This window comes from Eptesicus fuscus, chromosome 12 (genome assembly GCF_027574615.1).
Source record: "Eptesicus fuscus isolate TK198812 chromosome 12, DD_ASM_mEF_20220401, whole genome shotgun sequence".
Lineage (NCBI taxonomy): Eukaryota > Metazoa > Chordata > Mammalia > Chiroptera > Vespertilionidae > Eptesicus > Eptesicus fuscus.
Window position 1 is genome coordinate 549,216 of NC_072484.1, and position 26,294 is coordinate 575,509.

General features: G+C 64.1%; 4 protein-coding genes across 7 annotated transcripts; 2 read left to right on the forward strand and 2 right to left on the reverse strand.

Moving 5' to 3' along the window:
• Positions 1 to 320: 320 nt before the first annotated feature.
• On the reverse strand, positions 321 to 3,168 carry FNDC11 (fibronectin type III domain containing 11). 4 transcript variants are annotated; one of them, XM_008157179.3, is made up of 2 exons: positions 3,070 to 3,168; positions 321 to 1,366 (listed from the first exon to the last, which is right to left on the reverse strand). In XM_008157179.3, the coding sequence occupies exons 1-2, from the start codon at positions 3,151 to 3,153 to the stop codon at positions 383 to 385; spliced, it is 1,068 nt and encodes a 355-aa protein (XP_008155401.2). In that variant the 5' UTR covers positions 3,154 to 3,168; the 3' UTR covers positions 321 to 382. The 4 variants fall into 4 exon arrangements, with proteins under 4 accessions (XP_008155401.2, XP_054579945.1, XP_054579944.1 ...); XM_054723970.1 differs by having other exon boundaries at positions 3,066 to 3,094; XM_054723969.1 differs by lacking the exon at positions 3,070 to 3,168 and adding an exon at positions 2,078 to 2,096.
• A 3,674-nt stretch (positions 3,169 to 6,842) lies between these two features.
• SRMS (src-related kinase lacking C-terminal regulatory tyrosine and N-terminal myristylation sites) lies at positions 6,843 to 13,077 on the forward strand. Its single transcript, XM_008157178.3, has 8 exons — positions 6,843 to 7,204; positions 10,035 to 10,156; positions 10,696 to 10,862; positions 11,447 to 11,588; positions 11,679 to 11,837; positions 12,306 to 12,487; positions 12,585 to 12,741; positions 12,884 to 13,077. The coding sequence occupies exons 1-8, from the start codon at positions 6,843 to 6,845 to the stop codon at positions 13,075 to 13,077; spliced, it is 1,485 nt and encodes a 494-aa protein (XP_008155400.2).
• Positions 13,078 to 15,673: 2,596 nt separating this feature from the next.
• Positions 15,674 to 22,594, forward strand: PTK6 (protein tyrosine kinase 6). The gene is made up of 8 exons (XM_008157121.3): positions 15,674 to 15,903; positions 17,449 to 17,570; positions 17,868 to 18,028; positions 18,482 to 18,635; positions 19,465 to 19,626; positions 20,366 to 20,547; positions 21,504 to 21,657; positions 21,864 to 22,594. Exons 1-8 carry the CDS (start codon positions 15,674 to 15,676, stop codon positions 22,049 to 22,051), a joined length of 1,353 nt encoding a protein of 450 aa, XP_008155343.1. The 3' UTR covers positions 22,052 to 22,594.
• Positions 22,595 to 23,365: 771 nt separating this feature from the next.
• PPDPF (pancreatic progenitor cell differentiation and proliferation factor) lies at positions 23,366 to 24,869 on the reverse strand. Its single transcript, XM_008157120.3, has 5 exons — positions 24,783 to 24,869; positions 24,218 to 24,298; positions 24,009 to 24,086; positions 23,813 to 23,909; positions 23,366 to 23,735 (listed from the first exon to the last, which is right to left on the reverse strand). Exons 2-5 carry the CDS (start codon positions 24,270 to 24,272, stop codon positions 23,621 to 23,623), a joined length of 345 nt encoding a protein of 114 aa, XP_008155342.1. The 5' UTR covers positions 24,273 to 24,298; positions 24,783 to 24,869; the 3' UTR covers positions 23,366 to 23,620.
• Positions 24,870 to 26,294: the final 1,425 nt, after the last annotated feature.

The following is a 26,294-nucleotide window of genomic DNA, read 5'->3' on the forward strand; positions in this document are numbered from 1 at the left end:
TAAAGCCGGGGAGAGAGTGATGGGCCATGATGCCCCTGTGGAGTCTGGGGGATTGTCCCCCTGGGGGACCGGGCCTAAGGGGGAGGAAAGGTGGCAGAGCCTGTGCTGAGGTCACATGGTGGTTATTGTGACGGGGAGGGGCTGGGGCGGGCATGGCCGAGCCCCTGGGGCAGCTGTCCTGGAAGGTCCAGCCTGAACCCCCCCCCCCCCCGAAAATGGAGCAGGAGCTGCGGGGCCTGGGGCTCCAAGTCAGGAAAAATACCCATGTGGCTGCTGCTGCCCGCAGGACGTAAGTAGGTTTGCTTCTTTAACTGTGCGTGTGCGTTTATACTCCTCTTTATTAGTGGATAAATATTAGAAAATCATCTCTCGGGAGCTGCGGTCAGGGGCAGCCCGGCTTGCCCAGCCGACGGGGTGGGAGCCCTTCGGGGGGCCCCGGCCTGGTCTGCAGTGTGAGGCTGTCCCGCCAGGGCTCGTAGACCAGCGTGTAGCTCTCCGCCCTCTTGACGGTGAACTTGTAGACACGGTTGGGCAGCAGGTTGTGGACGTCGAAGGTGCAGGCGGCCACGGGGATGATGCCACGCTGCAGGTACTCCTGCTGTGTCCGTGGGTCCAGCAGCTTGAAGCGCAGTTCGAACTGTTCCGGCACCGCTGGCTGGATGGTGACAAACCAGCGCAGGGCGACCCAGTCCTGGTGGGCCACCGACTCCTTGCGGTCGAACATGACGGGCATCTTGGTGCTGAGCATGAGCCGGATATGCGGGATCTTGGCGGCACCAACATCAGACACCAGGCGGTGCTTGATGTGCAGACGCCCCGGCACCATCATGGCCAGGAAGTTGTCCATGACGGCCGACAGGTCCGCCAGCCGCTGTTCCACAAGTGCCCAACCCGCCAGGAAGGGCCGAGGGTCAGGCGACTCGAGCAGGGCGTCCAGCTGGGCGCGGCCGCGGTCCAGCTGCTCCAGCAGGTCTCCGAGCAGCAGGAGCTGGATCTTGGTCTGCGCCGTGCCCACCTTCTTCATGCGCTGGAACTTCCAGGGGTCGATGAGCTGGAACATGGTGCTGGGCAGCACCAGCGGGTTCTGGTCGCCCAGGGCCAGGTGCTTGGGGAGGATCTCGATGTGGTAGGAGCACTTCCTCAGCAGCTCCATGCGAGCGTGATGGCGCTTCAGCAGGTGGGCGCTCAGGTCGCAGGTCAGGAACTCCCGCAGCGCATTGCGGCGTGCTGTGTAGGTCCTCCAAGCCTCCGGCTCCAGCAGCTGCCGGTCCTCAGCCTCCTCCACCTCCTCCTGGTCCAGGAAGGACTGGGGACTGTCCAGCTTCATCTTGTCCAGGCCCAGGCCTGTCACCTGGAAGCTCATTGTCTGGAGGGAGGGGTGCAGGGTGAGGCATGAGTGGGAACAGTCAGGCAGGCCTCTGTGCCCACCTGGGGCTCACTGGGGGCGGTGTGTGTGTGTGTGTGTGTGTGTGTGTGTGTGTGATTTCAGGCCCATTTACCCCCACACGGGGCCCTCTATCCTTCCTGGGGGGAGGACCTTGTGGGGAGCACCTTTCTCTAGAAGAGGGTGCCTGGAGGGCTGGGTGGGCAGGCTGCAGAGTCATTAAAAGTAGGCATTTAGAGCCTTAGCTGGTTTGGCTCAGTGGATAGAGCGTCAGCCTGCAGACTGAAGGGCCAGTCAAGGGCACATGGCTGGGTTGTGGGCTCGATCCCCAGTGGGGGGTGGAGGAGGCAGCCAATCAATGATTCTCATCATTGATGGTTCTATCCCTCTTCCTCTTTGAAATCAATAAGAAATAAACTTTTTAAAAAGTAGGTATTTAGGGGCAAACACTACTGATGATTGGTTGTGAGGACGCAGGGCAGGGCTAAGACCAGGGCTGGGCTCTGGGGCCAGAATGACTTGAGCAGGAACCTCAGCCACTGACCAGCTGTGCGGCCTGGCAGAGGTTTCGGGCCCTCGTTTGAAATGGGGTTACAGTGCTCCTCCGGGCCACAGAGACTCAGTGTGGTCCTGTCTGAGCAGCACCGGACTCCCCTTGGGACACCACTGCCCTGCAGACCCTCCACACCTCACCGCTGTGCACAGCAGAGGGCCAGGCTCACCCCAGGACAGTCCAGTTGGGGACCAGGGCCAGCTGGGAGGCAGGGTGGCCCCAGGCCCCATCCCTGAGGAATAACCCTGCTAGCTCCCAGCTCCCGAGCCCTTGGGTGTCCTGGGGCCACCAGGGCCTTAAAGAGCCACTGACTCCCTAGGAAAGGCCCAGAGGCTGAGGTCCTGTCACTCCCTCTTACAGGTGGGCGCCGAGGCTAAATGCTTTGCAACTGGCTCTCACTCCAGGTGCAAGGCCAGCCATGGACCCCACAGCCTGAAGCTCCTTTGGGGCCACGACTGCCTCAGGTTTCCAGCTCTGGGAGTCAGTGCGCCCCACACCTGGATGCAGCCACAGTGAGGAGACCACTGCCTGCAAGCTGGGGCTCCTTGGTGGAGCCAGCATCCTTGGCTGCTGTCCCAGGTCCCAGCCACCCCCAGGGCCCCGGCCTGCCCCTAGGGAAGCTCTCGGGGGAGTTACAGGGAGGCCCAGTAGATGCAGTGACTTGCCCAAGAAACCACCAAGTGGCAGGGTAAGGCGGGGCAGGCTGCCTCCTCCCCAAAGGTCTTTGCCCTTCCTGAGGCAGAGGAGCCAGATGAGGCCTGGGCACCACAGAGAGGCCATGGGGCTGCGGGGCCAGCAGAGCCCAAGATCCCAGGACTTCGGTCTCGGTCCTGCTCCGGCCTCTGGAGGGAACTCTTGCCCCTGGATCTGGCTATGGGTCAGGGATGTTCCCAATCGCCAACAGCCTCCCAGGTGGAAAACCAAGATGGGTTGGTGTAAACTCCCAGGAGGAGTCACCTGGAGTCCTGGCCAGCCTCCTCGACCCCTACTCCACCCGTTCCCCCCCCCCCCCCCCGCTCCCCAAAGCCACGCCCCCCGCCCACCTCCCTGAGACCTACGTCCACCTCCGCGCCTCCCCACGTCCCCTGCACCCCCCACCCCATCCCTCCTCCAGCCCCGTGTGCCCACTTGCCCTGCCTCCCGGAGCTCCGTGCGGCTGACTGTGCGCAGAGCGGGGGCGTCCAGTTTCGCACCCGTGGCAACCGGCGGTTGCCATGGGGATCGTGGGTCTTTGTGACGCCCCGCGGCGCCCGGGAGTGGGGGCGGGGTGGGCGGAACCCAGGGCTTAGAGGGTCCCCCTCCCTCGGTTCCGAGACTTGTCTGCTGCGGACAGACCGCGCGGGGGCGCTCTGGGGTCCCAGGACCCCCGACGAAAGGACCCGCTGGCCTCCCCGCGGGCTCCGCCCCGCCCGGCGGCTCGGAGGAGCTGTCCGTGGCTTTGCTCTCTCCTCTGGGCTGTGGGAGCCAGGCCCGCAGTGGGTCCCCTCAGAGGAGAGGCTGAGCTGGCCGGCCCTCGCTCAGGTCCCTGAGTCGCCCGCCGGGCACAGGGCTCCCCAGGCGGGGCTTCTGGGTGGGGCCTGCAGCCTGTGGGTGGTTTCCAGCGGGGCTCCTGCTGCATCCCTGGCTGAGCGCAGCTCAGGGAACCCCTCACTGGAGCTGCCCAGAGGCAGGGCCATGGGCACTGGCAGGTGGGCAGTGCTGGTCACCCTGGCGAAGGTGCTGCCGGCTTCCTCTCCCACGCTGGGGCCCCACAGCTTCCGGCGCCCCTCAGAGGTACTCTCAGCCTCTGGAGCCCCATCTCTGGGGCCAGCTGGGCTCAGGGCCTCTGGGACCCCTCAGCCAGCCTGGGTGTTCCACCTGGAGTGGTAGGTCTGACTCCCCAAGACACCCCTTGCCCACCTTGGGGAGGCTGAAGAGACAGGGACACCCCAAGCCATGCTGTCTGCTCCTCCTGGGAGTTCAGTGGTGGGCACCTTCCAGGATAGAATGTCTGCCTGCGTCCCTTCCCAGTCTGTCCTGTGCCAGAGCCTGCCCACTGCACCCTCCCCGCTGGAGGAGTCCCCCGGGGTAGCTGCCATCAGCCATTCTCAGGTCCAGGCCTGGGGGGAGCCCGGAGGGTGTGCTGAGGCCTGGTCTGCCCTCCTTGTCCACCCTGGGCTCTAACTCAGCAATGGGAGCTGCTGTTATTCAGGGATCCGAGGGGCAAGGGCTGAATGGTTTGGAAAGGGGGGTGCTGTCTGAAGATTGAGGGGAGAAAGACCCCAGCCCTGCAGCCCACCCACAGAGAGGGTGGACACACAGCAGCCCACCCCTGGACCTCTGCCACCTTTGGCTCCACCCCTTTTTTTCTGTTTCTTGTTCCTAAGCTAATTTTTTGTCATTAAACTTTTTTTAAAAAATATGTTGTATTGCTTTTTCACAGAGAGGAAGGGAGAGGGAGAGAGTTAGAAACATTGATGAGAGACAGACATCAAACATCGATCAGCTGCCTCCTGCACACCCCCTACTGGGGATGTGCCTGCAACCAAGGTTCATGCCCTTGACAGGAATCGAACCCTTTTAATCCGCAGGCCGACGCTCTATCCACTGAGCCAAACCAGTCAGGGCTAAACTTTTCATTTGAGATCATTGTAAATCACACCCAGCTGTAAGATGTAACAGACACCGTGAACCCGCTGCCCGTTCCCTGCAGAAGCTGTGTAAGATCACATCAGCGTGGTCCCACAGGCACCCATTCCATGCCCCTCAGCCCTGGCGGCCCTGGTCTGGGCTGAGGCCCCTGTGTGAGTGGAGCCCTGCAGTGGCAGCCTTGGGGAGCCCGTCCTGAGCCCAGCTCCCACCTGCAGGCGGTGTGCAGCCCTACTAGGTCCTTCCTCTTGGAGGGATGCTCCAGGGCATGGCCCCATCTGTTTTCCCTCTCGCCCAACTCTGCAGCCACCAGGCTGTGCTGCCCTTGGCAGAGCGACCCTGGACCCTGAGGGTGGTGAGCCTGGGGGTCTCAAGGTCACAGCCTTGGCGAGGGGCGTGCACCTGAGCACGGACACCCCCATCATGTGTCCTCCACATACATGAACCCATAGGGTGGTGACTCCTCAGCCTGCATGCCAGGAGGCCCCTGCTCACTTCGTCACTGTGAGCTCAGTGTTCTTACAGATGGGGAAATCAAGGCACAGAGAGGTCAGCACCTTGCCCGTGGCTAGTGAGTCTGAGAGAAGGATTTGAACCCCGTCATCTGACCACATTTAGAGTTGTGGAGGCCTCCGCTCTCTCACACCCACCCCCCCCCCCCACCCCACCCCCCCCCCCCCCCCCCAGCACTGCCTGCTCCTTAGGGCGATGGTGGAGCAGAGGGCCTGCCTGGTGGAAGGCCCGTGGTGGGCTGCGGGGCCAGCGGTGCTCCCTGCAGAGCCCTGGGCCAAGGAGGAGGAGCCTCCTGCCCTGTCACTGGGAGAGACTGAGAAGGGCCAGGCGTGGGAGCTAGCCCAGAGGACCAAGGAGGGCCCTCCCTGCCCGCCCTGGCGCCCGAAGGAACGTGCTGAGTCCCAGAGGCCCTGCAGCTCGGGGTGCAGCGAGTCTTCAGGAGAATGTGTCCGGGATCTGAGTGCTTGGCCCCGAGCGTGGTCAGCACGAGTGGGGCCCTGGCCTGAGGAGGCCCTGCGGCTGCAGGTCAGAGGCCTGGCTTCCGAGGAGGGGGAACCATGTATCTGGACTGAGGGAAACATACCCACAAATCCCAGCCTTGCGCTCAGGGGAGCAGGTGGTGGCGGGGCTGCAGGCTCTCCCAGCCCTCCCCGCAGGTGTGTGTGTGAGCACCCTCTTCTCACACCCCAGCAGGGTGAGCCTCAGGTGCCCGGAGCTGCCCCTGGGCCCGCGCTCTTCAGGTCACTGTGTGGCTGCACACCAGTTTGTAGACGGTCTGAGCTGCTCCCAGGTGTGAGGTGGGGCCTCAGGGCACTGCAGAGAAAAGCGTTGGCTGCCTCTCTGGAGCCAGTTGGACAATCGTCACACCTGTTTATTGGGACCATTCACCACAGAAAACAAACTTTCGGCCAGTTTTGCTCAGTGGTAAGAACGTCAGCCTGCGGACTGAAGGGTCCCAGGTTCGATTCCGGTCAAGGGCACATGCCTGGGTTGCAAGGAGGCAGCCCATCAGTGATTCTCTCTCATCATTGATGTTTCTATCTCTCCTTCTCCCTTCCTCTCTGAAACCAATAAAAATATATTTAAAAAAAAAGAGAGCAAACTTTTGGGTGTACATAGAGTTCAAGGAGAGGAAGGAGAGTTTGCAGCCATCAGCAGAGGGAGGTGGCCTCCATAATGACCCTGTGGGGAGGGAGACGCACACGGGGAGAGAGCAGGCTACCTGGCTGGGATCCGCCCACCACAGACCCTGCCCCGGGCCCCATCCCAGAGCCTGCTGGCTGGGGCTTGCTTTCCCCACCCACCCAGAAGCACAGGCCAAGTTTGCTTCGTCGTGCAGGGGGTCTGGCTGTGTACCAACCTCATCCCCACCCCTTCAGTGCCACCGGGCTCATATCCTTGGCAGAGCAGCATCGCTCCATTGGGCCTGGGCCTGGGAGAAGGACACAAGGGAGGAGGGGAGGGGCTGCCCCACCCGAGGCCACGCCCAGGACCTCACCTGGCCCCGCCCCCCAGGCTGGTCTGAACACCAGCCTGGAGGCAGGCAGGGGGCTGTGCAAGCCTGCTCCTGCTTGTGGGGTGTGGGTGTGAGGGCCCTCTGCAGTGACCTGCTACACCACACCTTGCACCAGCCAGGACCAACGCAGCCAGGCTCCGAGGCTCCAGGCTCCGACACTCACCTTCCCACCAGCTCTTCCAGCTTCTCCTTTTTCGGAAGTCCCCTTCCCTGCAGGGCCTGGGCGGCGTGGGGACCAGGTTCAGAACATGGAGCCCTTCCTCAGGAAGCGGCTGGCCTTCCTGTCCTCCTTCTGGAACAAGATCTGGCCAGCAGGTGCCCAGGACCACGGCATCCCCTGCTTCCCCGACCCTGGCGCCCACCCTGAGCTGGAACCACCCGCCGCTGCGCTCTGCAGCCCCCCAGCGCCCGGGCAGCTCTTCAGGGCGCTGTGCGACTTCACAGCGCGGTGTGCGGATGAGCTGAGTGTCAGCCGCGGGGACAGGCTCTATGCCCTCAAGGAGGAGGACGACTACATCTTTGCCCGTCGGCTCTCCGGCCAGCCCAGTGTGGGGCTCGTGCCCCTCGCCTACGTAGCCAAGGCCACCCCTGAGATTCTCGCAGACCAACCGTGAGTACCGCCTGCTCTGGGGGTCAGGGGTAAGCGGGTGAGGCTGGGGTGGCCATCTGGGAGTCTGGGGTCATCCATGCACTCGGCAGCGGGCTGCTCCAGGCCCTGTGGTAAGGTGGTGAGGGGGTGGGATATATCAGAAGTGCATTCCCCTGCCCCTCACTCCTGCACTGGGCCAGGTATGGGGCAGACATGACCCTAGCCTTTGGGATTGCTCCAAAAAAGGCCTGTTTGGCAGTGGACCCAGGTAGGGGGGCCCAACCATTCTCCCCAGAGCCCGAGCCCCGAGGCAGGGGCAGTCCACGGGCAGGAATGTCTGCTTGTTGGCATGGCAGCCTGTCACCATGGAAGGAAGAAGAGGGGGGCTCTCCAGGCAGGCTCCTCGGAGAGGTCACCTCTCAGCTCAAGCTCCAGGTCCAAGGACAGGTGGTCTCCTGGGGCAGCTGTGTGCCAGCTCTGAGCAGGGCCTTGCCATCTGGCAGTGGACACGGTCCATAGGCCTCAAGCATTTCATCCAAACCTGGGATGTGACCCTGACCCATCTTCCCCTGAGTGCAGTGGGTCAGCTGGCAGTGGTGGCCATTGCAATCTCTGGGTCTGGAGGGACACTCGGGGCAGAGTCTCCTCCTCTCAGCCCCAGCATGCATGGAGGTGGCGTGGGGTGAGAACAGGCTGCTGCCTTGCTGAGCAGACCTCACCTTGATGTGGGTCCTGCACCCAGCGGGCCAGGCCTGAGCCCTGGACATGTCCTTGCCGATCGGCCTCAGCCTCAGTCAGGCCACTGCCGGCTCCTGGGAGAAGCCAGAGCCACAGGAAGGTGCCTCCCGGCCCCCAGCCCACGCCTGGGACCCAGCAGCCACTCCGATGGGGAGGCGCCCACAGTCACTGCAGGCGGAGGACAAAGCCAGAGCTGCTCCCAGAGAAGGCTGGCAGGGCGTGGGGGCGGGGTGCCGGGAGGAAGAGCTAATGACTGTTTGCCTGGGCTGGAGATGAAAGGGCCGACCAGCTCCCAGGCTCATTAGCCCCAGACACCTGTCCCTGGGTCAGACTGGCTGGGTGGGCTGGGCCCCTCAACCCCCACAGTGAGGCCTCATTGCTTCCAAGCTGCTGAGGACTCCCCTACCATCTTATTTCGCCCACGGCCCACACCCCAGGGAGGGACCCTGAGAACATCCCTGCAGCCCAGGGGTGCCCAGGGTCTCAGCTCCCACCCCAGGCCCTGGGGCTGCAGGGAGGCCGGTCTGGGGAGCCTCTGGTTCTCCTTGTCCCCCCAGCCCTGCTGTCCCGGGAAGGCTGCTGAGCGCCTTCACACCTGAGATGTTCTCCCGCCAGCAGGCCCAGAAGGCAGGGCCTGTGTGGACGGAGCCTGGCCGCCTCAGAGCTCCCCAGTCAAGGTGTCCCTGAGCTCGCTGCCCCACCAGGTATTGTCTCTGGGGACCCATGTAAGGTCCATGGTCCTCCACCCTTCCCCGCCTGCCCTGTCTGCTGATTCCATCTCCCAGCGTTTCCCAGACCTCTGCCTCTCCACCCACTCGCACCCATTTCTTCCGTCTCCAATTTTCCCTCCAGCCCAGGCCAGCCCACGGCTCTGGCCACATTGGTTCCCAGACCCTCTCCATAGCTCTCCAGGTGGTGCACGTTTGTCTCTGCCCCCTCCTGCCAGGCCCTGCCCTTGCCCCTGGCTCCAGCAGCACCCACCTGCACAGCTATGTCCACCCGGTCCCCTCTCTGGGGGGCACCCCCACCTTGTGCTGACTCGCTCTGAGTCATACTTTGGGTCCCCAGGTGATCTGAGAGCCAGTACCTCTGCTGTCCCTCAGGGGGGATGAGGGGCTGTCTCTGAACATTAGTGGTCCCCTTGGGGTCAGGCCTCCTGCCACTGGGTCCCCAGGGAGCCTAGGTGTGGGGAGGCTCCTGGGAGGGAAGCTAACTCAGGTGTGAGGTTCCCCACCTGGGCCTTGGGGAGTAGACACAGGTGATGGGGTGGGCAGTGCCTCCCCTGGCCCGATGCGGGGTAGGGTGCTGGCCCAGATGGAGAGTCAGATGAGGAAGCCCCAGGAAGGCCCGCCCCACCCCACATCCAGGTGTGGGGGTTCTGGTGTCTGGGAATACTATACAGATTGTGGAGTGGGTGCCTGGGACGCCAGCCACCTGGCTTTTGGGGTGGCCTCTGCGCGAGCAGCTCTGTATGAGCAGAGGGCCAGGGGCTCGAGCTGGTTTGTGCTGGGCAGGGCTCCTCAGAGGTGGACGCTCAATGCTTTGAGCCTCCCAGGTCTCCCAGCCTCCCCTGACCACCTGCCCAGCCAGGCTCAGGCCACCTCCTCGAGGGCCTTCCCAGCTGCTCCAGCACTGCTTCTCCCACCCACCTATGACCTCCTGAGGCATTTGGGCCATGCCCAGCCAGGCGGCACCCATGGTTCTCCAGGCCACACCTGCAGCCCAGCCCACACACCTGAGCTTCATCAGGGTGCCCTGGTTCCCAGTGGACCCCTTCCCTCGCAAGGGCTCAGTTGTCTTGAGTTTGACAGGTTTGGTCTATGGCCAGGCTTTAGCCCGTGGCCAGGGCTGTGGTCACTTTATGAGCAGGACTAATGGAGACCCTGTGGCTGAGGTGAGTGGACAGTCTCACATGGCATGGGTCACTGCTGGTGGCTGTCAGCTCCATGCCAGCCCAAGGGGTTCTCCTGTCCAGTCCCTGATGACTCGGGAGGCTGAGCACTGGGGGCCGGGGCTGGGGACACAGAGTGGGCACATGGGGCCTCTGACCAATGTGGGGCAGGGGTACCTGGGGCTGGGCCTGCCTAGTGACCGTTGCACCCGCCCTTTGCAGCTGGTACTTCAGTGGCATCAGCCGCACCCAGGCCCAGCAGCTGCTCCTGTCCCCTGCCAACGTTCCAGGCGCCTTCCTCATCCGGCCCAGTGAGAGCAGCCAGGGTGACTACTCGCTGTCAGGTACAGGCCCCTCAGCCTCTGTGCCCCTGAGGCACCCTGGGCAGCCGTGCCGAGGTAGAACACCCTTTTGTCATTGTTTAAAGTATTACATATGTCTCCTTCTTCTGCGAGTGACCTCCCCCGCCACTCCTGCCCCCCAGGACAAGCCCCCACCTCCCCAGTGTCCGGTCCATTGGTTATGCTCATATGCATGTACACAAATCCTTTGGTTGATCTCTTACGAGAACACCCTTGACCTTAGAGTCCTTACCGGTGCCCAGCACCACTTAGGGCCCGACAGCGCCCACTGCTGGTCACTTCCTGTTTGTCCACTCCCTCCACAGGAGCTCAGGAGCTCACCCCGCCCCTCCTTCATTCCCCTGGCAGACTCTCACTCACCGGCACTGCTCTGCACCCTGTCTGCTCCTCTGCCTGTAGCTACCCACACAGCCTCCTCTCCACGAGGCTCAGGCCGTCCTGGCTCCCCAGAGGGTGGTGGCAGTCTCCTGGTTGTGGTGGTGGAGGGTCTGGACACAGCCTCCATCTCTGCACCTTCCCAGTCCGGGCCCAGGCCAAAGTCCGCCACTACCGCATCTCCATGGCAGCTGACGGCAGCTTCTACCTGCAGAAGGGCCGTCTCTTCCCCAGCCTGGGAGAGCTGCTCACCTACTACAAAGCCAACTGGAAGCTGATCCAGAACCCGCTACTGCAGCCCTGCGTGTCCCAGGTGGGCCTGACCCTGCCCTGCTCCTGCCCGGCCTTGCTGGGCCTCACATATTGCCAGAGGGGATCTGATAAGGCCCAGGAGCCCACACTTGGTGAGCCCTCCACACTCTGGTTGGGGCCCTGCTTGGGGGTGGGGTCTGCTCTCCTCTGAGGGTCCTGGGCTGGGAGTATGCCAGGCTCTGCAGGCAGCAGTGAGGAGGGCAGGGAGGAGTTTGGGGCGCATGAGGGAAGGCTCCCGCAGCAGCTACAGGCCCAGGGCAGAAGCTGTGGGAGGACATGCTGGTCCCGAGGAGCCCCCCCCGGGCTGGAGCTGCAGCGCCGCCATGGCCCAGCGTGGCCGTGTGCCGAGGGGCCGGGGCAGCGGCCTGGATCCTCTGGTCCCTGAGGGACAGCGGACAGGCAGCGATGAGTGTTTGCGGCAGGGCCTCCTTTAGCAATGGGCCCCGCCCCAGGGAGGGCAGCACCTGGCACCCCTTGCTCTGGCCGGAGCCGGCACCGAGCACGTGCTGGGTGGAGGCCTGGTCCCTGGAGAAGGTGCCTCTCTGACGGGGCACACAGAGGCACTGAGTGCCCCCACCCCCACAGAAGCCCCTGGAGCAGGACGAGTGGGAGCGGCCGCGCTCCGAGTTCACCCTTCGGAGGAAGCTGGGCAAAGGCTACTTCGGGGAGGTGTGGGAAGGCCTGTGGCGCGGCTCTCTGCCCGTGGCCATCAAGGTCATCAAATCAGGTGGGTGAGGCTCTGCCACCCCTGACCCCTGGAGCCCCGGGCAGCCACGGGTGATGTGGGCGGGTCCTGGAGTTGCACCCTCTCCAGCAGCCGACATGAAACTCGCTGACCTCGCCAAGGAGATCCAGACGCTTAAAAGCCTGCGACACGAGCGGCTCATCCAGCTGCACGCCGTGTGCTCCACGGGCGAGCCCGTGTACATCGTCACCGAGCTCATGCGCAAGGGCAACCTGCAGGCCTTCCTGGGCAGTGAGTGTGCCCCTACTGGCCGCCTGTCTGTGGGCAGCACGACCTTCGGGCCGGGACGACCCCTGCTGCCTTCTGGCACGGGCCTTGGACAGGCTCCAGGCCTTGTTGGCGGCTGGATTTTCCGAGGCTCAGAGGGCTGGGGCGCTGGGGCCACCAGTAGGTTCAGGGCTCCTGGTCTGAGCCACGCCTGGGCCAGGTGGAGAGAAAGTCAGGGCACTGGGTTCCGGCTGGGCAGAGTGCAGGTGGGGTGGTCCATCTGTGTCCCCAGCCCCTGAACAAGGTCAGGATGGACCCAGTCCAGCGCCCCCTCCCCACTTTGGTCCTTCTCTGTCTCTGTTGGGGACCCAGGCTGGTTGCCAAGAAACAGCTTGCCCCGCATGGTCACTGCAGCCGCACAGGGCCCACCCCTCTCAGATGAAGAAACTGAGGCACAGAGGGCAGTGGCCTGACTGTCGGCTGCCCCTGCAGGCCCCGAAGGCCGTGCCCTGAACCCTCCAGTCCTGCTGGGCTTTGCCTGCCAGGTGGCTGAGGGCATGCGCTACCTGGAGGAGCGGCACATCGTGCATCGAGACCTGGCCGCCAGGAATGTGCTCGTGGGCGACAACCTGGCTTGCAAAGTGGCTGACTTTGGCCTGGCCCGGCTGCTCAAGGTCAGTGCGGGCTGGGCTGCTGGCCCCACAGGCGGTGGAGCCGGTGGGAGCGGAGGGTGTCACCTCACCCACCTCACCACGGGCGTCCCCTCACCAGGATGACATCTACTCCCCGAGCAGCGGCTCCAAGATCCCCGTCAAGTGGACGGCGCCCGAGGCCGCCCACTACCGGGTGTACTCCCAGAAGTCGGACGTCTGGTCCTTCGGAGTGCTGCTCTATGAGGTGTTCTCTTACGGCCAGTGTCCCTACGAAGGTGGGCCTCCGGGCAGCCCGAGGGAGGCGCCCCTGCCCCGCGGGTTGCTCACCTCAGAAGGGGCACCAGGCCTCGAGGCTGCCCGTGTGACAGGGTCTGGTGAAGGCTGGGGGCGGGATCCACGGTGACTCCTCCTCCCCAGGAATGAGCAACCACGAGACGCTGCAGCAGATCGAGAGAGGGTACCGGCTTCCACGCCCGGCCGCCTGCCCCGCCGAGGCCTACGCGCTCATGCTGGCGTGCTGGAAAGGCAGCCCAGAGGAGCGGCCGGCCTTCGCCGTGCTGCAGGCGACGCTGGGCACCCTCCACAGGCGCCTCCACCCCACCCTCACGTGACGCGGCGCCGCCGGGGCTGGGCTGCTCCTGCGGCCTCCCTCGGGACAATGTTTGCCTCCACTCATCCCGGGTGCCGGGCCCGCAGCCTCAGAGCCCTGGTCGTGGGCCTCAGGTGCTGACTGACACACAGGTGTGCACGCACAGGCCAACATACGAAGACATGCACTCAGAGAGCAGAGGGGCTGGCGTCCTCTGCCCGGCTTGGCCGTGTCCCTGGCATGGGCAGGACCCAGGAGAGAAGGCTCGCCGAGCTGGGTTTACCCCCTCAGAGTGACTGGGGGAGAAGCTCTGAGCTGGCTGAGGGCCCTCCCACCTGGGACACCCTCCCGGGGTCAGGAGTGGCAGGTGTGGCTTCCCAGTCTTTCCCAGAGTCCCGCCAGGGCCTTGTTGAAGGGGCTGGTGCGGGGCTCCCAGGCTGGCCCCAGGCTCTGGGCACGCGGGGTGCAGCAGCCTGCACACGTATGCCGCCGCCTGTGAACAGCCCCTGTGTGTGCAGGGAGGCAGCCCTCAATAAACATGCGTGCACTAAATCAGCTGCACAGATGTGCGTCACCACAGGCCTCGGCCCCAACCAGAGCAGGGCCGGTTTGTCACGACGGAGGGAGAGCTGGCCCCTGTGTCCCAGCCCGCACCCCGGGCAGCCAGAGGCAGACGACCCCCTGCAGGAGCTGCGAGAAAAGCCCTTTCCATCTCCCTGGGCTGGGGCTGGTCCTACATGGGAAGGTCAGGCAGATGGCTGGGTGGCCGTCTTGGGGGCGGGTGACTCGTCTGCCTCTGTGGTGCAGGGTCCAGGCGCTGCAGTCAGGCCATACGGAGGCGGCTGTGGGAGGCGGGCAGCTGCGGACAGCTCTCGGGGAAGGGGAGCAGCGTCTCCGGAGCGAGGCAGCTCCCAGCACTGATTTAAGCCGCCAGTTGACATCGCCGAGTGAGGAGGTGCCTCACCTGCCCAGCTCTGGAGCAAACGAATGAACAAACGGAGGAGCAGGAGGAGTGGGTGGGTGGGGTCTGCCTTCAGGGTCCCCAACCCCCACCCTCCTGGGAGCCCCACACTGGCAGCTGTACCCCAGAGGCTTGTGGGACTGAAGGGACAGAGGCATGTACAAGCCCCTCGGGCGCAGATAAGCGACCCCCCAGGGCTGCTCAGAGAGCAGAGGCTGCTGGGACTGGGTTGGGGGAGGGGCTCCCCGGTGGGGGCGAGCGAGGGGTGGGAGGGATGAGGTAGGAACCAGCCACATCAGGCCCAGGCCCATCTGGCTTCGGGTCAGGGCTGAGTGGGAAGGCAGGAGTCCCAGAGCCTCAGACCCCAGGCCGGGCCGCCCAGCCCTGGTAGGTGTGGGGGCAGGAGGGTTTGGGCAGCAGCTGCTGACCCTCCATCCTGTGCTGGGCCGAGGGGCTGGGCCCCAGAAGGTGAGGGCTGGAGCTGAGCTCCTCGGGTTCGGGGGATCAAGGGACTCCTCTGGGCAGGGGCTCCGGCCACCAGGAGGGGCTCACCCTCTTCGCTTGGCGCTGCGGTGTGTGTGGGCGGCTGGGCAGGCAGCCTCAGAGGGAAGGAATGTACGAGGCGTGGTGACAGGCCAGAGAGGCAGGTGTGCGTGGGGGTCACCTTGGGTGTCTCACCGGCCACGTGCTGGACAGCTTTGTGCCCGGAGCCTCTGGGCGGGGCCGGACACAGTCTGGAAACGGGAGCTTCCTGGTGTGACTCAGGCAGAGCCCCAGGCTCTTCCGCACCAGGGACTCGAGGCCCCTTGGACTGGAGTGTATTGGTGAGCAGTTGAGGGGGGCTTGGAACCCCCTGGGCCCAATAGGCGCTAAGCAGCCCACCACTCTGTGGTCCCGCCCCCGCTAAGCGCTGCCCCCTCCAAGGTGCCCGCGGCCACGTTCCCACGCGGCTTGGTCAGCGCTGAGTGGGCGGCCCAGCACAGCACGTATATGACCTTGTTAGACAGCACGCCTCCTGCTCGTCCCTCGAGATGGGTGCGCAGGGCCCTACTCTCTCCTCGATGAAGGGCGAGTTTCAACAAGCAGGACTCTGGCTCCTTTGTCCTCACAGCCTCCTGCTGTAGCAGCAGTTCCTGGCACCTCCTCAGACAGGAAGCCACTCAGGCCCCAGGCCAGTAGGCTGACCCGGAATCCACGGTCACCCTGGACTGCCTGCTGCAGCCACACCAGCTCCCCCCCGCCCCCCACCCGCCGTGGAGTGCCTTGTCCATGGTTTCCGTCCGTGACCCCAGCTCCAAAACTCTCTCCCCATGGTCCAGGTTCCACTAAGGCGAACCAGGGGGCCCTCACTGGTTACTCTACCCTCCCCCTCTTGGGGCTCAGGCCCAGCCACGTGGTCACTTGGTGGGCACATTTCCCACAGAGGGTGGGCAAGAACAGTGCCCACACTGACCTGGCCCAGGAGGTAGAACAGGTGGGGCTGCCAGGCCCTCCAGGTGGAGGCCAGGTGCTCAGGGAAGTGCGCAGCTCATTGGCTGGGGGGGCGTGGCCTGTCAGAGTTGGCCCTGCCCATCCACACCTCCCAGCACGGTGTTCAAAGCCGCCTGGTGACAGGCAGGGAGAGGCCAGGTGGCCGGGTCCTGCCGCTTTAGACACCATGGCGTCCCGGGCCCAGGCGCACCTGGGCCCCAAGTATGTGGGCCTCTGGGACTTTAAGGCCCGGACCGACGAGGAGCTCAGCTTCCAGGCAGGAAGTCTCTTCCACGTGGCCAGGAAGGAAGAGGAGTGGTGGTGGGCCACACTGCTGGACGCGGAGGGCGGGGCCCTGGCTGAAGGCTATGTGCCTCACAACTACCTGGCCGAGAGGGAGACTGTGGAGTCTGAGCCGTGAGTGCCCCTGTGGTCCTTGCGGGACACCAAGCTGCCCCCCCCCCCCGCCCTCTGTCCATGGGCCCTGCAGTCCATCTAGAGCTCTGAGCAGGGCAGGGCCTCCGGGAACAGAGTTCTGCGCCCTGTGGCTGGACTCGGGGAGGGATGGATGCAGGGCTGGCCAAGGAGGGTGAGGACTTGTGGCTTCGTCTCCTTGGGCCCCCAAGTCAGGGCCAGACCCCACCATCCATGGCTGTACACCATTGCCGACTGGCATCTGGGGGGAAGCCGAGGCCTGTGGCCCCTCCCCTGGGCTCCCACATGGTCACTTCGTGGTGCCAGGATCCAGAGAGGACAGAAGAGGCCGCAGGGGCCCCCCGGGCGGCTGGCCCGCAGTGAATCCAAGGCGGGGCTGGACCTTTGGGGGAGCCAAGTTCTGCTCACCTTCCAACCAACTGAAACCAGATGTGCGACCTAGTTAGGGAGGGAGGGAGGTCATTGCCACACGCCCTGCTCGGGCGTGGGCTGCGGGCGCCTGCTCCTCGCACCCTCACGGCTGCCTCGTCATGGCAAGGTGGCTCTGGGAGCGGGCAGCCGCCCTGAGAGGCTGCCCAGGGTGCTGGAACCAGGGGCAGCCTTCGATGGGCGTATCCACGAGACCTGAGCTGCCTCCCTGGAGCTCTGGGAGGGGGTGTCCAGCAGGAGAGACCAGTAGCCTGCCTGTGCACCCACCTTGTTTGAGCTCACGCTGAGTGTGGGCAGCACAGTGAACACGTGTAGGGGTGACCACCTACCAAGGGGAGATCGGCAATGAGCAAGTTCAGCCGGAAGCAGGTCGGCTTCAGAGGCAGGTCTCTCGGGGGGTGATGCAGGGCAGGACCAGCTGGAGGAGGGCTTGGCGGCCCTGAGAACAGCTGGTTGGAGAAGCAGGAGGAGGCAGCGTGGTGGAGGGTACGCAGGGAGACCTCTGAGGTGTGCAGGCTGGGGCTGTGCTGGGCAGCGGGCTTCTGTGCAGGGCCCGAGTTCCAATGGTGCTGAGGGAGTTGGGGTGCCAAAGGCAGAGTAGCTGGCAGCAGAGGTCACCGGGAGATGGCGGGCCCCACCCTGCAGCCCAGAGTCCAGGGTTCGCAGGGCCCTGGTGCGGGCTGCTGGCGCGTTGGCATGGGGCCACACTGTGTGGGTGAGTGTGCAAATGCGGGTGTGTGACCAGTCAGGTGTGTGGGTCCGGCCGCTCAGGTTCCCTGGTGCTGGAGCACAGCCTGTCTGTGGCCCGGGTCGCTGAAGGTGTTCACAGAATCACAGAACCATGCGGTCCCGGGGGATGGATGGCACATCCCTGGGACAGGGTGGCTCTGACCACGCACAGGGGACAGCCCAGGCCAGAGTGGTGGCAGATGCCTGCTCTAACAGCCTCCAGATCACTCGGGACATTTGGGGTCTGTGATGGGCAAAGAAGGAGCCTCAGGCCGGAGACAGTGTCAGCTAGCAGCTGGGGGTCCAGGTGGCAGGGCAGGGATCAGCATGGAGTCAGTGTGGGCTCTGGGCCTCCTGCCCGCTCTGCAGGTGGTTCTTCGGCTGCATCTCCCGCTCAGAAGCCTTGCACCGACTGCAGGCAGACGGCACGGAGCCCGGGGCCTTCCTGATCAGGGTCAGCGAGAAGCCGGGCGCCGACTATGTCCTCTCAGGTGCAGCAGCCCTCTCCCGGGTCTGCCAGGGCGCAGGGCTTGGTGCCTCCTTGTCCCTAAACCCTTTCTCCCTCCTTCTGGCTGTGACATCCAGGACATCGAGGCCTGTCCCGGGGACCTCAGGCCCTGCGGGGGTGATTGTCCTATGGTCCCAGCCTGGGTTTTCTCCTTTCACTGTTGGAAGGACACAGGGCAGGAGGCTGGGCGTGGTGCCCCTCCTGGCCTGCACTCCTCTTTGAGACGGGGGTGCTCATGCCTGCTCACGCACCCTTCTTTGCCCATGCCCCTGCGCTCCAGTGCGGGACAGGCCGGCCGTGCGGCACTACAGGATCTGGAGGTGTGCTGGCCGGCTGCACCTCAGCGCAGCCGTGTCCTTCCCCAGCCTGGCCCAGCTCGTGCGCTACCACCGGGCACACAGCCTGTCCACAGGCCTGCGGCTGACCGTGCCCTGTCGGAAGGTAGGGCCGCCCCCGCCCCCCCTCCCCGGACTCTGCCCACTGCAGCCCTTTCTCCTCAATGACACGGGTCCGCAGGGTCAGGTATAGGGCTCCAGGGGACTCTGGCTGAGGCCCTACAGAGCCGGAGCTGCGGGTGGGGCAGAGGATGGTCCCCTCTTGCTGGTCACTCTCACCTTTGGGCCGAAGAGGTCAGGGGTGCCCCTGCTGTGTCCTTTGTCTCTGAGATAAGGCCATGTGCCCAGCTAGTAGCTGGGCAAGCGTTTTGTCTGAGTGGCAAGCGGGCCACTACCACAGGCCCAGGGCAGGCAGTGAGGGTGGGGTGTTCACAGACACAGCAAGGGGCAGCACGCCCTGGACACTGGGACCCTTGACCAGGGCTCCCGCTGCTGGGGTCGGAGGGACTTCCAGGGGGCTGGGCGATGGGATGGCACCCCCTGCCCTGTGTCCCTGCAGCACGAGCAGGAGCCCCTGCCCCTCTGTGCCGACTGGGAGCGGCCCCGGGAGGAGTTCACGCTCTGCAGGAAGCTGGGGGCCGGCTACTTCGGGGAGGTCTTCGAGGGGCTCTGGAAAGGCCAGGTCCGCGTGGCCATTAAGGTGATTGCCCGAGGTGAGTGGCCCCAGGCCAGGGGACTCTACCTGACCACCTACCCCTCCAGTCCCACCAACAGGGACCTCTGGCCTCCCTCACTGGGTGTGGGGGCCGAGGCAAGCCCGGGCCTGACATCCTGTGAGCCATGCACTGCCCTGCCTGTGCCACATGGAGGTGACACTTTCTCTCCGTTGCAAACGTTCTTACCTAAATGCATTTATTATAAGGGCCATGTTAAACTTTTTTTATATTCCATTTTAATTACATTGTTATTTCTTTTCTAAAAAAGATTTTAATTGATTTTGAGAGAGAGAGGAGGGAGAGGGAGAGAGAAACATTGATTGGCTGCCTCCTGCATGCCCCCTACCAGGAATGGAGCCCACAACAGGGCATGTGCCCTGACCGGGAATTGAACCACCAACCTTTCTGTGCACGGAAGGATGACCAACCACTGAGCATACTGGCCAGGGTGGCTGTTAACTTCTTATCGTTAATGGAAAGCCACTAAACCACGGCTGCTAGTAACCTGACAGGTCCATCGGCAATCTCCTTGGTGGGCACCAGGGGCAAAACCAGCGGCCAGGGCCCACGGGAACGCATGGGCATGTTTCACTCCCCTGTGGCTGGGGCAGGTGTGGGCCAAAGTGGTATGAGGGTGCCTGGGTGTGATCAGAGCGGAGAGTGGGCGTGGCGGACCCTCATGGAGACCATTATGGGGTGCGGGGCTGCTGTGGGACCAGCGCGTCTGCCCCGTACTCTGGCCTTGGGAGCTGGTCGCCCGGGAGGGCACCCACAGTTACTGAGGGTGGGTGTTAGGGCTGCACCCACCGATCTGCCCATCTTGCAGATGACCTCCTGCACCAGCACACGTTCCAGTCGGAGATCCAGGCCATGAAGAAGCTTCGGCACAAGCACATCCTGGCGCTGTACGCTGTGGCGTCCGTGGGGGACCCCGTGTACATCGTCACAGAGCTCATGGCAAAGGGGAGCCTGCTGGAGCTCCTGCGGGGTGAGTGGCAGTGGTGGCCTGGGCTGCTCTCAGCGACCGAAGCGACACATGCTCGTTGCGGGCGGGGACCCTGACCGCCCACACCACGCACAGGACGCCAGGGGTCTCCTGACGCGTGGCCGGGCCTTTCCCGTGTGAGGAGTGTGTGCGGTACGTGACCAATGTGCCATCTGTCCATTGTGAAGTCTGAGGAAACACAAGGAAAGCCCCCTCACGCCTGTGGCCGTGGCCACCTGAGCGTCTGATCCTCTGACAAGCCCCAGGGTTTCATGGAACACCCAGCCGGATGGTGGCTGCCGCCGAGCTGAGGGCCACAGGGGCAGGGGTGTCCGATGTTGAAACGGGAAGGAATGTAGGATGAGGCCCAGTATGTGGTGTGTGCGCCTGGGATCGTCTTCCTGACAGTCTGACTGTAGGGCTGCTCACAGCAGCAGCGCACTGCAGGCAGTCCCATGTCGCTGACTGTTCTTCAGAAAGGACACTGTTGACGGTTGACAGGTGAGTTGCCTCCACTTGGCCAGTGGCCTGTGGGATCTTTCTAGGTTTTCCATGTGATGGGTGTCTGCACTTACACCCCGCAGTTCCCATCACCCTGCTTCAGAGTCCCAGAAGCGAAGCACAAAGGTGTATGAACCTCTTTTGGGCCGACGTCCCAACTTTGTCAGGCCCCCGCCCTCCGCCAGCTCCTCCACTGAGCCAGAGAGGACGCTCTGCTGACCCGGCCCCTTTGCCTCTGCAGAGTCTGATGCGAAAGCCCTGCCTGTCTTGGAGCTGGTGGACATTGCCTCCCAGGTGGCCGAGGGCATGTGCTACCTGGAGTCTCAGAATTACATCCACCGGGACCTGGCTGCCAGGAACATCCTCGTGGGAGAGAACAACATTTGCAAAGTGGGGGATTTTGGGCTGGCCAGGCTCATCAAGGTGGGGCCCCGGAGGGCCTGGGGCATAGCGGGGCATCCTCTGTGCTCAGAGCTGGGGATGCCCATGGGGCCCCTGAGGGGACAGGAGCTGAGGGCTGCGGCTCTGGGAGGTGGGACACAGGAAGCTGCTTACAGGGCCTTTCAGAGCTGGTTTGGGGGACGGGGGGGCACGGGTGAGGCACTTGGCCAGTCCAGGAGCCACAGGAGCCAGTCTGCTGAGTGGGAGAAGCAGGGACCCAGCCTTCACTTGCTCATTCTTTTATTCGTTTTGCTGCCTAGCTTCTGCGGCTCAGGTAGCAGAGTGTGGTGCATGAGCTCAGGGTAAACACCTCCCAACGCTCACCCCCAGAGAGTTGTGGGGACGGTGGAGGACACATGGGTCAGAATCATGCGTGGGCCTCGTGGTCCCTCGGCCGACAGCCCCCGTTCCCTGCACGTGCCGGGAGCGCATTCCGTTGCTCCTTTCACGGGCCGCTCGAGGAGCTGCTGCTTCTGTGTCCTTTCCTCATCGAGACGTTTCCCTCCTCACTCGGTGACCAGCATGGGGCAGGACCCTTGAGAAGGCAGCTGACTGCGACTGCCAGTCTTTCGAGTTCGTCCAGTGGTGGCCAGCCAGCCTTTCTTGGCACCTCTGAACTCGTGAACTTGAACCCATCTGCAGGCTCTGCCGCAGTGGCCACTGTGCTGCTGGGTCATGCTGCCCATGTCTGGGCTCTGCTTTCCTGACCCTGACTTCCCAGCTCTGGCGCCTGTCTGTCTGCTCTGCCCACAAGCCCCGGGTCAGCCTGTCTCCAAGGTGGGCAGCATCACCCTCTAGTGGTGGCTGTGATTGCCTAACTGCTCACACTCCAGGCAGGCAGCCACAACCCTGCTCCCCAAGCACGGGGTTCCCCTTGCCTGTCCGTGCTCTGGAGGTGCAGGCAGCCCCCGCCTCCCCCAGCATGTCTGTCATTGTAGGAGGACATCTACCTTTCCCACGACCGCAACATCCCCTACAAGTGGACGGCCCCAGAGGCGCTCTCCCGAGGGCACTACTCCATCAAATCTGACGTCTGGTCCTTCGGGGTTCTCCTCCATGAGATTTTCAGCAGGGGCCAGATGCCCTATCCAGGTACTGGGCCCAGGCAGTGTGGGAAGGAGCAGTCACCTTGGACCTGTAACCTGGACACCATCCTGAGCACCTGGGTGCTGTCCAGAGTGAGGGCCCAGGAAATGGGTGTGGAAGGTGCAGAGGGTGAGAGCGTGGCCAAGGCATCCTAGGAGGCACGGCAGCCGGTGGGCACTGGCCTCCCAGCCGCCCTGTCCCCCTCTCCACAGGCATGTCCAACCACGAGGCCTTCACGAGGGTGGACTCTGGCTACCGCATGCCCTGCCCCCCTGAGTGCCCGCCCAGTGCCCACAGGCTGATGCTCGCGTGCTGGCACCGGGACCCTGAGCAGAGGCCCTGCTTCCAAGCCCTGCGGAAGCAGCTCTGCAGCTTCACCAGCTACGAGAACCCAATCTGAGTGCGGGCCTCCCCCGCCTGGAGGTGGCACAGGGCACAACAGCGCCCAGATCCAGACTATACACGCAGGGCAGGAAGCTGCGCCCGCCACCAGGGCGCCCTGCTCTGGCCAGAGATGTCCTCTACGGCCTCTTCTGAGCACCAGCACCATGCCAGGCCCTCCCACCTGCCTGATGTGGAGCCAGGCAGGAGCAGGGAGTGGAGCTGTTCCTGGCACTCACCCACAGCCCACCAGCTGTCAGGACCAGTGCTGGGCCCTCCAGGGCAGTACATGGTGGGAACCTGGGTCTTGGCTGTGCCCTCCCTTTGCCACCTGGCTCCTGCCTGCCCCGACTTCGGGCTGGGAAGACTTCCCAGCACACTCAAACAGGGTGAGCTGGTGGTTGGGCACTGGTGGCTGTCCCCATCTTCCTGCCACTGCTATCAGGAGCTGCCTCTGAAGGCTCTGGGGGCCTGGTCTGGGCACGTGCCCATGCAGCCTTGGGACCACAGGAGAGCCTGGGTAAGCCCCACCCTACCTGGACACTGAGGACAGGACAGAAGTGCTGCCCTTGGGGGCCCAAGCCCTCAGTTGCCTTGGAATAGACTCATGCAGCTATCCCCAGCACAGGGAGGTAAGGAAGGGGGCACGAGAGGGCTCCCTCAGGGGCCAGCTGAGTCCCACCGCACACCATGCCCCCATCCACTACGCTGCCCTCTCCTGGCCAACAGATCTGGGTCATTCTGTTGGCCACTGGAGACCTGTGGACACCAGGCAGGCAGCTAGATTGCACAACCATCCTGCCCAGCTCCCTGAGCTGGACTTTGCCCAAAGCTGGGCTGCCTGTGGTGAGAACACCCCTTCAGGAGCACCCCGATCCTCTACCCTCAGCTTTAAGTCCCTGGGGCCTTGGCCCGACCCCTCCTGGGTTGGGAGGGCCCTGCTCAGTGTCCTCCAAGGGGCTAGAGGTGGCACACGCATGGGAAGTCACCCGGGAGACAGTGACTCAGTGCTGGTCCCACACCAGCATGGAGGGGCCTCGTCAAGGTCCTTCAAGGGCACCAGGTCCCTCCGGCTGACAGCCCCACCCCCACAGCCTCCCAGAGGCCGGGCAGGGCTGGGCTGCCTGGTGGGCCACCTCGGTGGTTTCCACAGATCACGGACCACCTGCTCTTCCTGGCACCCATCCTCTTAGGCACAAGGCTCCACTCAGAGCAGCTCACTGAGGGGAATCGGCCAGGCCTGAGGAGCCCCCAGCAAGGAGCCCAGGAATTGAGGAGGTTGAGCGACTTCTCCCACAGCCTGGGACACACAGCTCAGGAACACCATCAGGGATGCTGGCTGCTTCTCATTTATTTTCCACCTGGTGCAAGGCACATGGTTATGGGGTGTTAGGCAGGCTTGTGTGTGGCTTGGGTAGTAAAGAGTGGGGCTCTCTCAACTTCCTTTTTGGTGTTTTGCTATAAAAGAACCCAACTGCGTCTGCTTGTTGCAGCCGGCCTAGTCTACAGAGGTGGGGTGAAGAGAGGGAAGGGGATGGGGGGGAGGGCTCAAAGAGCCTAGCGCCTCTGGAAGTCTGATGGCGGCCACTCAGGATGGGGGCCCAGCGTTGGCTTTGCCAGGCTGGCCGCCAGGCTGCTTCCTTGTGGCTTCCCGAGCCAGGTCACAGGTGATCATGCTGCTGGTGGCCTGGGGAGGTTCCGAGCTGGGGGGGAGAGTGTGGTCAGAGGGTGCTCCCAGCTGCCACACCTCCCACGCTGGTCCCCAAGAAGGTGCACTCACTGCTCTGGGGACTCCAACACTGTGGCCATGAATGGGAGAGTGGACTTCCCAAAAAAGAAGCTTGCCCACCAGTGACCCGGGTCGGCTTTGGGGAGACCTGAGAGAAATACAGTGGGGTCAGTGCTGCTGCCCACTCCTGGGGACCCCTCCAGATGGTCCCCACACCACAGAAAGGAAGTGGACCTGCTACACTCACCCGGGGGATGGGGGGTGGCTTCCCCAGGGCACTCGGCACTTCCACAGGAGCTGTTACTGGAAGTGGAACCCAGGCGGCCTGGAGAGAGGAGGTCAGCTTCAGCCTGCAGCCCACTCCCTAGGCGGCCTGGGCTTCTCCAAGGACTAGAGCTGGGGTGGTGGGGGAGCCCCAGGCAGACCTGTGGGGCAGCGGGCAAGGGGCTTGCTTACGCCGGTAGTAGTCGTGGGTGGCCACGAGTGAGCCGCTGGAGGGGATGGCTGCCATGCTCTTGCTTGTGGACTGGTGGAAACCTGCGCACACGGGGGTTCGGGAGCCCCTTTAGTAAGCAAATGATCCTCGGGAAGGGTGCTTCCCACCCGGGCTCCCGGTCCGCCCCGTGGGCTCCCGGGAGGGACGACGGCGCCGGTTTATCGAGACGGGATGTGGCTCTGAAACTCCCGGATCGAGGACCGCCTTCTCCACGCCGGGCGCCAGCAGCTCTAACCAGCCCGAACCAGCCGCGCGCGCGGAACAAAGGCGCTTTGTGCGTGGGGCCACCACCTGCGCCTCCGGGAACCGGCCTGGCTGCCCCCGGGGACACCGAACCCACCCGCTTCCCCGGCCCAGGGGCCCGTCTCCAGCCCTACGGTAGCCCTCGGCCCCGCCCTTTGCGCTTCCAGCGCCGCGTCCCCCACCCCCGCGCCTCCCGCCCCGCCCCGCTCCCCGTTGGTCCTCGCATCCTTCGGTCCGCCGGTCGACCCGTCCGGCCAGCGTCGCGCACGGGGCCGTCCTCACCTCGGCGGCGACCCCTCGCGGACCTCGGCGCGCGATCACGGTGGCGGGAACGGGGGCGCTAGGCCAGGGAGCCCATTTGCAGAGGAGACGGCGGGAGGCCACACCACGTCCGAGGTGCGCGGAGGTGCGCACGCGCGGACGCGCACGCTAATACTGCGGCTGCGCGCTTGCGTCACGGGGCGGGGCGCGCAGACCACGCCCCTCGATCTGCTCTCCAGGGGCGGCCCCGGCGGAAGTCCAGCCCCGGAGTTCGTCAGGCCTCGGGTGGCCTGGGAAGCGTGGTTAACTGACCCTCCTCCCTGTCCTAGAGCAGGGCCTGTCCCCTCTTCCGGGTCCTAGCCATTTTCTCGGACCAGCCTGTCTCGCCCAGTCCGCCCCGTGGAGGCGGCGGGGGCACTGGGAGGCCGTTTCTGTTGCGGTGCACAGCCCTGGACCGAGCCCCGCGGGCCCAGCCTCCGCAGTGTCCCTGTCCTCGGTCTTCTCCACTGCGGGAGCTGGGTGGTACCCAGGGGATGCTGTGCGCCCTGAGCCCTCCAGACATGGCCCTTCAAAGCTTCACGGCTGGTGAAACCCTCCTGTATCCCCTCCGCAGCTCTGGTGGCTCTGGAACCCACATCCCAGTTCCCCAGCTCCAGCCGGCCCCCAGGCTGCTTGTGAGACCCAGGTGGGCATCGAGGGCAGGGCACCGGCGGCAAGGGGGTTTATTTGAGTGGCTGGGGTGAAGACCTACTGGGGATTTCTCCAGTAGCGGAGGCAGTGGTCCCTGTTTTGAGCGACCCCAGAATATTTTCCCAAGATGCCTGGTGCTTGTAAATCAGAAGGACTTCCTTTCTGATGTGGAAGCCATGCCTCGACCTCCTTCCTCACACAGACCCAAGCCCCAACCTCCCTCTGCGGGCGGGGCAGTCAGCAGCTCTGGACGTTGGGCTCTGTATGCTGGGCCCTGGCTGGCTGCACAGTTTTCTTCCCCAGCGGTTGGGAGGCTCTCAGGAGGTCTGTGGGGGCTTCAGGAGGGTGCTGCCGGGAAGACGCCACACCCCCTCTGCCAGGCTCTCCACATCTGCAACACCCTCAAGACCCCCTCCAGCATTTCATCTTTCTGTGCAGCAGGCCAGGAAACCAGAACCCTGAGAGGGGCGGGGCCTGGCCATCCCTGGATACAGATGCTTTTTCAAGCTGGGTGGGATGGAAGCTGCCCACCTTGTGACTGATACCTGGTTTGGGCAGCAGTGTGGCCTGGGGGACCCTGGGAGGAGGTGCAGTTGCCTGTCCCAGGAAATTCTCATCCTTCTCCACCTCTTCCATCTCTCCTGGGGGTCCCCACTAAATGGGCTTCTGCTGGTCCACTGAGAAAGGGACAGTCCAGAGGCTCTCCCGGCCACTTGTCCAGCTGGGTCTTCACGAGCTCCCAAGATTACCATGCCTCCTGCAGGAGGTGAGCTGGATTGCATGTATGGACTGGGACACATGACCACGCAGGAGAGGCATGTGGCACCCACCAGGTTGCCCACA